Source organism: Berghia stephanieae, chromosome 2 (genome assembly GCF_034508935.2).
Source record: "Berghia stephanieae isolate SIO BIC M18660-M18661 chromosome 2, UCSD_Bste_1.3, whole genome shotgun sequence".
Taxonomy (NCBI): domain Eukaryota; kingdom Metazoa; phylum Mollusca; class Gastropoda; order Nudibranchia; family Aeolidiidae; genus Berghia; species Berghia stephanieae.
Window position 1 is genome coordinate 1,459,447 of NC_088361.1, and position 12,303 is coordinate 1,471,749.

At 33.9% G+C, this 12,303-nt stretch overlaps 1 protein-coding gene across 2 annotated transcripts in view; it reads left to right on the forward strand.

Annotated features, from left to right (window-relative positions):
• The window catches only part of LOC144964146 (homer protein homolog 2-like), a 64,484-nt gene extending 54,939 nt beyond the window's left edge, over positions 1-9,545 (forward strand). For both annotated transcript variants that reach the window (XM_078898081.1, XM_078898080.1), the window contains exons 3-9: positions 366-497; positions 2,767-2,925; positions 3,802-3,941; positions 4,387-4,543; positions 5,986-6,081; positions 6,685-6,765; positions 8,319-9,545. In XM_078898081.1, coding sequence (XP_078754207.1) covers positions 366-497; positions 2,767-2,925; positions 3,802-3,941; positions 4,387-4,543; positions 5,986-6,081; positions 6,685-6,765; positions 8,319-8,516 — 963 coding nt within the window. In that variant the 3' untranslated portion in view covers positions 8,517-9,545. The remainder of the gene's footprint in view (positions 1-365; positions 498-2,766; positions 2,926-3,801; positions 3,942-4,386; positions 4,544-5,985; positions 6,082-6,684; positions 6,766-8,318) is intronic.
• Positions 9,546-12,303: the final 2,758 nt, after the last annotated feature.

Sequence of the window (12,303 nt, forward strand, 5' to 3'; positions counted from 1 at the left end):
TGTTTTGACCAGAAAAGTTGTCCTTCTAATGTCGATCGAACGGCCATTTCTGCGATCTATAACTATTTCAAAATTTGTTCGAAGTTTTCCATTTCCTGTAAAATATCCTTTAAGTATTCTTTGTTTTGCGGTCGCATGATCTTAGCTCCATTATTATATAGGTAATTATTATTTTTATTATTACTTTTATCATAATCGTCTTCATGGTCATCGTTATTATTATTATTATTATTATTATTATTATTATTATTATTATTATTATTATTATTATTATTATTATATTATTGTTTGTTTTTTTTATGTTGCCTTTTTTATTTATTTGTTTTTTCATTTCTCTCTTCTTTTTTTTCTAACTGCTTCCCCAGGCAATCGTCAACAGCACTATCACGCCCAACATGACCTTCACAAAAACATCCCAGAAATTTGGTCAATGGTCTGACCCAAGAGCTAACACAGTCTATGGTCTAGGGTTCGCATCTGAACAAGACCTATCAAAGGTTTGTTTGGGTAACTTGTGTCACTTTTCGAGACAAAGCATATAATATAGAAAGATTTAAGGTCTGAGATGTGGGATTCAATCCCTAGTCCAGGAGTTTGTTTTTTATTTGTTTTGTTTTTTGTTTTTTGGGGGGGATTTTTTTTGGTATTTTTTAGGGAGAGTTCAGTCTTTTTTTTTTTTTTTTTTGCAGTCCTGAAGTTTAAATTTCATATTGGATATGTAACTTATGGTCTTGCATTTGGACTGATAAGTCCTTGGTTTGAGTCCTGGTCTGGGCAGTGCAAAGTTGAGTCATTGGAAAAGACTTTTTTTTCACATTTTCTGACCACATTCTGGTGAAAAATAGGTACCAGTGTTACTCTTTATCCAAAAAAAAAAATTGTAACAGTGATTCAAAGGCCTCTTGCTTGTTAAGTGATGCTGTTGGCTGAGGACCTCTTGTAAAGCTTTGAGCACCTAAGTGGACATTGCGCAATATTTTTTAAAAATAATCTCAAGATAGTTGTTGAACACCAAATGAAACTTTTTTGATGATCTGAAAAAGATTAATTTATGAACTCAGCTGTTTTGCGGTCCCAATTTGCAAGCATAATGGACTGAATCTAAGTTTAATCAGTAATGATTTAATTTTCTTCCACATCTGGGGTCAAATTTGTAAGAGTAAGAGAGTTTTTTTTTGTTTTTTTTTCAATGATAAAAGTTAAACTTTCGTATAGGGTAATATCTCCTCAAAGTGCTCTAAAGGGTCCCTAGCCAACAGTAACACAACATTTTCTACGACAGAATCAATGTTGTTTCCAGCTAAGTACCTAATTTACATCGAGTTGAGTGAGAGAATGGGAGTAAAGAACCTTTCCAAGCACTCAACTGTGCATTCCCAGAGCAAAACTCAGACCATAGGCCTAACGGTCCACAGGCAAATGTCTTACCACAAGACCACAAAGCCGCATGGAAATATTCAGACATAAATTTGTTTTTCCTGACACGTATATTTCAAAATTAAGACAGATGAAAAATCTTGAAGTGATACTAAACTGCGATACAGACACTATGTCTCGGTGCAAGAAAAAAAAAACGTATCTGATTAGAACCCTTGGATGTTTTAATCCCTGTGGACTCAGCACGAGGTTGGAATATTATAAGACTATCGTCTCTGTGGCATTTCTCACATCTTTAGTTTTTAAGGTTTGTGTTATTTCCTTCATCACTGTAGCTGATATTGTAAATATTAGCTCATATTCAAGATCACTCCATTTGAAAAGGACCACTGTCCTTTCTACGTACATCTGGATTATTATTTTCACCCTTTATCGGATTTATTTCAACAGATATATTCGACAACTATTTCTATGCTACTCAGGATTTAAAATTTTTTTTTTTTAACGCACCAAATTTTATGTCTTGTTAAATATTCCACTCAATTTGGCACTCCTTAGTAATCTAGAGAACACTTCTTTTTATTTACATTTCCTAGATCTTTATACAGAAAGGACGTGCCGAGCATCGATATGTTTTTGTTAGTAATGTGTTCATGTTTTCATTGTTTTTTGTTGTTTTTCTGATGGAGGATTTTGAGCCTGAAACATTCCTTGTTTGTTTGTTTTTTTTTTAAGCTGTTATATTCACTTTTTAACAATCTTAAGCATGTGTGTGCGGGTGGTTGGATGGGAGCATCACCCTTGAATCATATACCTATGATGTTCGCATGGGTGTACGATCCGATAGTGATGTCGTTTCTTCTTCTCTTTACTAGCCTATCCTGCTTCTTTGGTTTGTGAATGTATTTTTGACAGGGATATATTTTTTTTTCTGTAAATCTTCTGCCTGTTTGTTCTTGGTTATTTATAATTTAGCTTATGATATCTTTAGGTTATGATTTTGATTTACATTTGTACTATTTGTGTTAGATTGCTTGTTTTTTTTGTTTCAGCGGTCTCTCATATAACCTCAATTGTGTTGGAAGAGACCTAAAGCAACAAACAAAAAAAAGCATGTGTGTATTTATCTTTTAAAAGCAAAGGGGGTTAATCCAATTTTTCTTACTTGGCATTTTTGGTCGGTAGATTTAATTCCCTTGAAAATTGAGCTTGTTCACTTTGAGATAAAGTTTGTACCGATCTAGTTTTTCGTTTATCAGGACATTGTTTTTGTCATCATCATCATCAATATCTATTCAGAGTTTAGTTTCTTTTTGATAATTTGTTCCTTTCTTTACCTACCTGCACTGTTTCTTAAGATGTCTTCCTTACTTTATATACCTTTTACAGTTTATAGAAAAATTCAAAGAGGTGAAGGAGATGACACGTCAGGTAGCCCAGTTAAAACAGTCAGAGATGAATGGCGGGGTTGACAGTCACCCCACCTCCCCACAGCCCTCAGGCAGACAACCCCTGCACCAAAGAACCAACAGTCTTTCTTCCATCCAGGTCAGTGGTTTCATTACAAACCATCGATTTTTAGGAGCAAGTTAGCAAAGCGTTGTAGTCTTTGCTATGGGATACACATGAGTTTTTCCACTTGAATTTCAAAGTTTTTTTTCTTTAAAAATGTACAATTTTTTATTTGTTTATAGGATTTATTTAGTCCAAAAGGTTAAAAATACGAGGAAAAAATAGATTTATATACACATATAAACTTGCTTTCGTTTAGGACAGTTGGTATAAATGCTTTCATTTGTTCAAATGTTCATTTTTTGTAGTTCCATAGAAAATTTGACACATTCATATGATGTGGTTATCTAAACCTGCAGTGTTAAATATGACTGGTTGGAGATTATGATAAACTGAGTATATATTGTGTGTTGTGTTTTATGATTTCTGAATTTTTACAGACGGTCAGGACAACAAAATACTTCCTATTGAATTTTATTACTCTTAAAGAGTGAAAATTTATAATGAAAATATATGAATAGGTTTTTATTTATAAGGAAATTGAGTTTACAAATTGAATAAATCAGCGTTATAAAATATATTTACGTAATTTCATAAAGTACTTCAGTAAATAAAATAGAAGTGCATCTGTAATATGGATATTAATACATAAGGATATCTGATATATTATGTATGAATAGTGCATATACATTATATGGTATATCAATATAGCAAGAAAAGGCTATATGAATAAAAACGAATTTCGTGTTTATATATTTTTATCAATGACGAAACATGAAAGGAAATTTTAAAAAGAAAAAGAAATTGTATGTTTGAACGCATATGTGTTGACTCCAAAATCACAAATTTAGTCAGTGGAGATTTAAAGTAGAAACTTGATTTTATGTTTTGTCTTTTTGTTGTTTGTTATAGAATGATTCAGGCAGTCTACGTGAAAGGAGGAACTCTTTTACTCAAGGAGGTGGAGGCACAAATGGAGTTTCGCCAAATCCAAGCTCAGAAGCTCAGCTCAAATACGAGAATGACCGTCTTAAATTGGCATTAGCACAAAGGTTAGTTCTGACAATTACTTTTTTAAACGAGAGAGCTTTCTGTTTTCTATAGTTTTTTGTGGGGTTTTTTTTTTTAATATTTTTTTTTTGTTTCCTTTTTTCTTTTAACGGTAAACTAGCATCTTACCCAAAGAGTAGCAAATAATTGCCATTGTTCATTTTAAACGACAGAAACCAGGATAAACAGACTGCATTGGCCTTATGGCTCTTATGGACCATTTTAATGCTTTGTTTTTCATTTCATTTTTTTTTTTTTTTTTTTGCATTTACTTAAAGTCCTTGCCAGATTTCTAAAAGTTACAAGTTATATGAACCATAAAAACCAATTCTTGAAATTTGAACCTGTCAGGTATGCGTGTTGCTTTGCATTATGCATTGCATAGTGTGGCATGAATGAACACTTTTTTTTTGTTCAGAAATCACTGGGTTCTTGATTTCTCCACAGTTCTGCAAATGCCAAGAAATGGGAGGTTGAGTTACAGACATTAAAGAACAATAACGCTCGCTTGACAGCTGCCCTCCAGGAGAGTACAGCCAATGTGGAGGAGTGGAAGAAACAGCTGGCCGCCTACAAGGAGGAAAGTGCCAGATTGAAAAAACGGGTGAGGATATTAGTTAGAACTGAATGACAATTGTGTTATGAAGTACAGTGCACTCGGGATACGTTGATATTGCTTAAGTCGATTTTTAACCAAGTCGATTTTTTTTGTCAATAACATTAGTATTTTAAAAAACACTCCACATAAGTCGATGCTGCTTAAGTCGATGTTCCTGGACTCATGACCACAATAAAATTACAAATAAACAACAAGTTATTCCATTGGTTAAAAAAACTACCAGTAAGAATTTTCATTGGTTAAGAATATCTGCGAATGATTGGCGCACGCCGATGTGACGTAGGTGCTTTGCCCGACGTTTGTGCTCAATGTACATAAGTATTATCGAATAGCTTTGATTTATCCATATCACATTTAACATGCTCGCAGCTTCAAGTCAAGATTTTTAGACAAAATTAATTTTTTTCTAATCCAAGGCCATCCTATCTATTGACCCTTCTAATTAGTAACAATTTTATCAAGAATTCAAGTCAAGTCTACAACTACGATGGCAAACAGACGGTTGACAACCCTATCGCTGAACAGAAAGATCAACTGATCGGTGCAGTTGAAAAGTCTGGCATGCGGCAGAAAATCATGCAGAGGAAATCGGCATACCAGCCAATTCAGTCTCGACAATTTACAAGAAGCGTGACCACTACAGGGACCTCTACTCCTCTGGTTAATTCGATGCGACCAAGCAATGTCAGTGGAAAGCGCAACATGAAGGGCCATACTTATTCTTGATTGTCTTGCTTTGTTCACACACATTTTTGCTTATTTGGTTACACTCCGGTTAAGTTTATTTTCGGTTAAGTCAATTGTTTCTTCCTGTTCCCCTGGGCATAGCCTTATCCAGAGTCTAATTTATTGACATTGAGAGAGACTTTGAAAAAGATAGTGGGGCTTTGTTAGAGCACTATGTGTAATTTATAGAGTGCTTACTCGTTTTTCTCCTTTTTTTTCTTTCTTTATATCTTTATATTTCTCTCTTTATTTTCGTTGTTGTCTTCTTCTTCTTCTTCTTCTTCTTCTTCTTCTTCTTCTTCTTCTTCTTCTTCTTCTTCTTCTTCTTCTTCTTCTTCTTCTTCTTCTTCTTCTTCTTCTTCTTCTTCTTCTTCTTTTCTTCTTCTTCTTCTTCTTCTTCTTCTTCTTCTTCTTCTTCTTCTTCTTCTTCTTCTTCTTCTTCTTTCCTTCTTTCTTTCTGGTAGGAAAGGAACTCAGGCTCAGATACGGAATACAATAGAGTGGAATCAAATCTGGCTTGATATGCCAGGCTTTTGTGAATCAAGTATACTTTTGTATATTAAAAATGTTATCTTTTTAAAGTCTTTCATGTATCTGACAAAGCCTGCTTTTTACTGTAATAAAGTTCCATGATTGATTTTATCATTATTATTCCTTCCTAAATTAGTTTACCATGATTATTTATTTTATTTTCATATAAGTTACTGGATCAAGACAAAGGAGGAGGGGGAGACATGGTGGTCCAGTTGACTGACCAGCTGGAACGTATCAGATTAGACAACCAGAAAAAACAGGAGGTTTGTTACATTGTTTGTCACGTTGTAAAATGCAGATGTTAATATTTGAAGAAGTTTAAAAAAACAACAAAAAAACAATGAGAACTAGGATATATAAGCTTCAATCTTGTTTTGTCAAGAAAATAGACGAGATGAATAAGAAACCAACGATGAATGAGAGATGAAAGGATGGTGTTATTCAGGGACTATGAGAGATTTGAGGGTGGTACTTTATTTTTTTTTTCAAATTTCCTCATGAACGCAAGAAATGATAGTTTATTAAAGTATTACCCCCTTGATTGTTTGATTAAAGTATTACCCCCTTGATTGTTTGATTAAAGTATTACCTCCTTGATTGTTTGATTAAAGTATTACCTCCTTGATTGTTTGATTAAAGTATTACCTCCTTGATTGTTTGATTAAAGTATTACCCCCTTGATTGTTTGATTAAAGTATTACCTCCTTGATTGTTTGATTAAAGTATTACCTCCTTGATTGTTTGATTAAAGTATTACCTCCTTGATTGTTTGATTAAAGTATTACCTCCTTGATTGTTTGATTAAAGTATTACCTCCTTACCAAGGTCACATTAATATTTTGTCATGGAAAACTTGTCTTTTCCAGGAAATAAAAAATTTAGGATCTCAGATAGAAGAGTTACAGTCCAGGGATTCACAACTATCTGCTCTACAAGTTAGAATACAAGTAAGTCTTCTATCAATTAAGTACAGTGATCACTGCTTTAAAACTTGCCCCTCAGTTGATTTCACAGGGATATTAGCCAGAGTGGATTATTAGGCATAGTCAACCAAGCGGGGAAGACTGAAACATTTGTTTGTCTAATTGTCAGGGCTGGGAATCTTACACCTAAAGGCAGATTCCCGCATAAATGGTGGTTTATCTCCGCTCATCACCATCACAATTCCGCCTTTTTCAAATTTTTCTATGATTAAAAAAGACCCACCACAACCACTACATCCACATCCCTACCACCCCTACAATTACAACCAACCACCACCACATCATTATTCCTGCAACCACCACAAAATCATCATCTCTATCACCACCACTACTACTACTACCACCATCACTTCATCATCGTCCAGACAATAACTGCTACAACCACCAGTACATTAATATCCCTACCACCACTACTACAACCATCACCACAAAATCATCATCCCTACAACTGCCACTACCACATCTTCATCCCTACCACCACCACTACTACAACCACCAGCACAAAATCATCATCCGTACAATCACTACTACAACACCACTACTACTACTTCTACAACCACCACCACTGCATCATCATCATTCCTACCAGCACTACTACAACCACCACAACATCATCGTCCCTATAACTATGACAACTACCACCACACCATCATCCCTTACAATCAACACTACTAAAAATACCCCAACGTCATCCTACCTATCATGAATACAACAAGTACCACCAACCATCATCTCTACCACGAGTACAACTATTACCCACATCATTCCAACAAATCATATTATGAGTATTTTTAAAAAGTGAAAAATAGGGGTGGGTGGTGGCTGTTGACATTGTATGATCACATGGTACCATTCTATATGTAGATAATATAAATTGATATTACTTTCAACTTTTGAAATTGATCTGAGTGGTATTTGAAATTGCTGCGAGACACATTTTGAATTGCATCTCAGTAAATTTTTATGAATTTCAAATTTATAGGTTATAATATACTCGCATGGATGGGTCATGATCTATGCACTAAAAAAATTTCCTTTTTTTTATGACCAGTCATTCTCACTCCTGAATTTTTGTAGCTTTTAAAAAATATTTCCTTTAGTTAGGAACCTCACCTCTCTCTATCCCCTCCCCACAGCAAACCAAAACATTTCCAACCTAGACTATTTGAGAGCTGAAACACTGCAGTTTTGAATTGTCTTTGTGACAGGTTTGTCAGTGATTTTTCTTGCAAAATTGAGTCCTTAGAAAAGTCTATTTACACTTATCTTCTCATGTACTCTGATGGGAAATTTAGTACCTGGCCTCCTGTAACAGCGTAGTCTCTGCCAAAAAAATAAAAAATTGTAATTGCTCCTAGCAGCCTTGATGTCTTGCTTACATTTTAAGTGTTGCTGTTAGCTTGGGATACCTTGTAAAATACTTTGAGCACATTGAGTGAATTCTGTGTTATATTAGAGCTCAAGTAGTTTGTTCTTATTTGTTTTTATTTTTTATTTTTTTCTATTTTCACACATAGGCTTTAGAAGAAGAAAATCACCATTTAACCTTAAGAATGCAAGACAGTCAACGACAGAATCAAGAGGGGAAGTCATTGAGAGATCAGGAGCATCGAGATTTGATCAAACTGCAAGACACAGTCGGTAGCAAGTTGACTGAATTGTATGAGATTCACGAAACCATCATGGCCACATTGAAACACGAATCACACAGCTAGGGGAGAATGGAAGTTTGTCACGCTATAATAGAAGGGAGTTTGATTGAAATTGTGTGTAGCTTGGAAGAATGGAAATGTGTGTATTGAGGAAAGAATGGAAAATGATTGGATATGTGTGTAGTGAGGAAGGAATGGAACTTGATTGGAAATGTATGCCAAGAAAAAATGGATATTGATTTGAAACGTTTGAAGTGAGAAGAGAGTGGAAATGTGTGTAGCTAGGAAAGAATTGAAATTGATGTGAGCACCCAGAAAAGAAAGGAAATAAATGTGGGCGGTAGTAGATTGGTTGATTGATGATTGTAGATTGGTTGATTGATGATTGTAGATTGGTTGATTGATGATTGTAGATTGGTTGATTGATGATTGTAGATTGGTTGATTGATGATTGTAGATTGGTTGATTGATAATTAAAGAATTTATGGATAAATCTGTTCTGTTGTTTAGTTTATTATTTGCGTAAAAGAATATGTGACTTACCATTTAAAACAGTATTATGTCTATGTGACTTTGGTGCTAAAAAGTGAATTTGTAGCCAAAAATTTCCGACTTGGTTTAGATTATTAGGGAGAAAGAAATTTTTTTTTCCTAATGAACTATAAATTTAATATTTTTTGATAATTTTAACTTGTCATGGAATGATTCACTCGGATGTAATGCCAGATTGAGATAATGGGTTATAGATACAGACCTGCCAACCACTACCAAACATTTATAGAATCATGAAATTTGGCTCCAATTTCACAATTTCATAAGCATCTCTAAGTCATTAAAACTTATTGAAAATGAAAGTCGATGCCAGAAAACATAATTGTAAGGATTTTGGTGTTATTTATTCCTTATGGAAGTAAATTGTTGTTTTATGAAATTAGCTAATGCTGACTTCCAACTTTTATTTCCTAAAAACTACGAATTTTTAAATTTTGAAATAGGCAGGTCTGCAAGTATGTATGCAGCCTTTTTATGAACATGAAAGGTTAATGGTTAGAGAGAGAGAGAGAGAGAGAGAGAGAGAGAGAGAGAGAGAGAGAGAGAGAGAGAGAGAGAGAGAGAGAAGTGGGAAGGAGAGGATGTTGATTTATGGCTTACAGTTGGTTACTTGGTTGTTTAATCTGTAAATATATATATAATATATATATATATATATATATATATATATATATATATATATATATATATATATATATATATAATATATTATATCAATGGTTTTGATTTTGTTGTATGCATCAGCAAAACCCTTCTTCACATTTGTAAATACTAAGCTGATTATTAAGCTGCCGGGACCGTAAAAATAATTATTTAACAAAAGTGAATTTAACAGCTTAATAAAAATAGATTATATATGTAGCAAAGAAGATTGCAGACTATGGCCCTTCCTCAGCCAACAACAAAAGCAATATAAGGTGGTTAATCTGATCCTTAACATCAGGAGAGACAAGAGCAGAGACTTTTTGAATTGTTTAACTGTTTATATTGAAATGAAATGAATAAGATAAGGATTTATTCACAGGTGAAATTTTTGTTCTCAGGGTGCGTTATCAGTGCTGCAAATTGAGCTCAATGGGTTACGTTTCTCTCTCAAAGAAAAATGCAAGATGTCGACAGTGGGGCTCAAACTCAGGTCCCCATGGTTTAAATGCACTTCACTTGGTCATCTTGCCCCTTATAGTTTGCTTAGCAAATGAGTCAGAAATGCTCTGCGTTACATCATTAACATATTTTTGAATATATATTTTTAGAAGTTGTTCTCTTTATTTTTGTCCACTATCTCCATATCTGTAAAGTAAATTGTCTATGAATTGAATCGTCTATGTCAAAAATAAAACTGAACTTATTCAATGTCTGTGCCATTATTCATCACACTACATTACATATCATTTTTGCATTAAGCAAGATTACTTATCATTGGTCGCTTATTGTTTCACTTATTGCTTTATATATAATTTCACAGGGGGGTTCATCAAATGGACATGGAATTGATTCGGGTTAAAGACTCTTTTGTCCACCATTCAGTGATTGAGTAGCTGTCAAATTTAGATATGGAGAAGGTTTCACAAAGGTTAGGAGAATAGTCAGATTACCTTTGAAAATTGTGTTGCCTTAAATATTTAGAAAACAGATCTGGACAGCAATAGAAAATAATCTTTGTAAGTTTTATGTAAATGTGCACGAAATTTGGCTCAAATCACTCTCTGTTTTGGGATTGGATCATTTGACATCCCATAGGATAGGGAGATCCCCCTTGTTTTTCATCTTCCACCTTGCTTTCTGTCCTTGTCCTGTAATGAGATCATTTTGCCTTTCTCAGGTCCTGGCTGGGATCCATAGCCAGGTGGTTGACGGTCAAATGTGTGGTTCCTATTTTTTTCAGATGATATTTTGTTTCCCTTATAAACCATTGCTCTGTATGTGCTGTAATAGTTTTTTGTTTTTGATAATAAATTGTGTAAGCATTCGAGCGTGTCAATCCTGCAATTTTGTCTGGATTGAACTTTTAGGTGGTCTCACACTGAACACATTGATCAATTGCGCTTGGAATCCACTTCTGCTCTGTATTTTAACTGCTCCAGTTATTCTTGGGTGCTTTGAACTACATCCCGTCATCTTTTGAACTGGTGCTCAAATGACTTTAAAGTTTTAAAAGCAATGCAACGCTCTCGCCCCCTCCCCCTCCCCCCACCATTTTTTAAATTACAAGAATAAACATGAGTAAACTCTCTCCTTTTTTTAAAATTTGAGATGAAACAAGCACCAACAGTCTATAAATGCAGACTATATAGTCTAATGTATAGTCATGTTTTATTGTGTTCTGGTTTTTGTAAAACAGCAGCTCATTTGTGACCAGTGCATCAAATTGGTTTTTATGTCAGGATGTAAAGGAGATGCTGTAAATTGAATTAATGGACAAAAATATAATTCTAGGGTAAACTTTAAATACTTTATTGAAGGAAATGAGAATAGTGTCTTATATTGCAATATCTATAAATTTGATATCTCTCTTCACCATTCTAATTTTAAAAATAAATTTACCTTTAGGCTTCTACTCATTCAATCCTAAAACCAGATTCAGGGGACGGGTCACATAATGTTTTATATCGAAGATAATTCAAATGTATTGGAATGGGATTATTGTTGCTGATGTGTGTTGTAGATAACGCCTTTATAATAAGGGGAACGGTTTATTTTTACTTTCTTCTCTTCACTTATGAAGTTTGTGAAATGCTGTTTCAGTGACCAATCTGTTTTGTCATGATCTTATTAAGATCTTTTCAATGTCTTGTGTTTTGTAAATCATATGATATTGAAATAAAAGTTTGAGGAGCAATTAGAATTTAAACTCTGATGTCAATGGCACTAATTTGATTATTTGATTTTGATATTAAGTTATGCAGGATTTTATTTAGGTCGTTTTTTGGTGGTATTTTTTGGGATATTTTGCACGGTGATAAGTTAATGTTGGGGCAAAATTATGTTTTTTTGATTCACCACATATTTATTTTCGTTTGATGAAAGAGTTTAGGCAAACACAGGGATATATTCTTCACATTTTGTTGGTGTACATTTATTTATATGTTGTCACCTTTGTCAAAACACATTGTGTAGTCGGATGATTCAAGGACACAGTTCAATATTTTTTATTCATATCTTGGTGCTTGTGTTGACTTTCAATATCATTTACAATCCATATCATGATTGCACGTGTAATAAGACAATGATGAAAGAGGAAGAGCTGTGTGTTGATTATTCAAAGCACGACCAGCTCACGCTGTTTCTTCAATCCAAG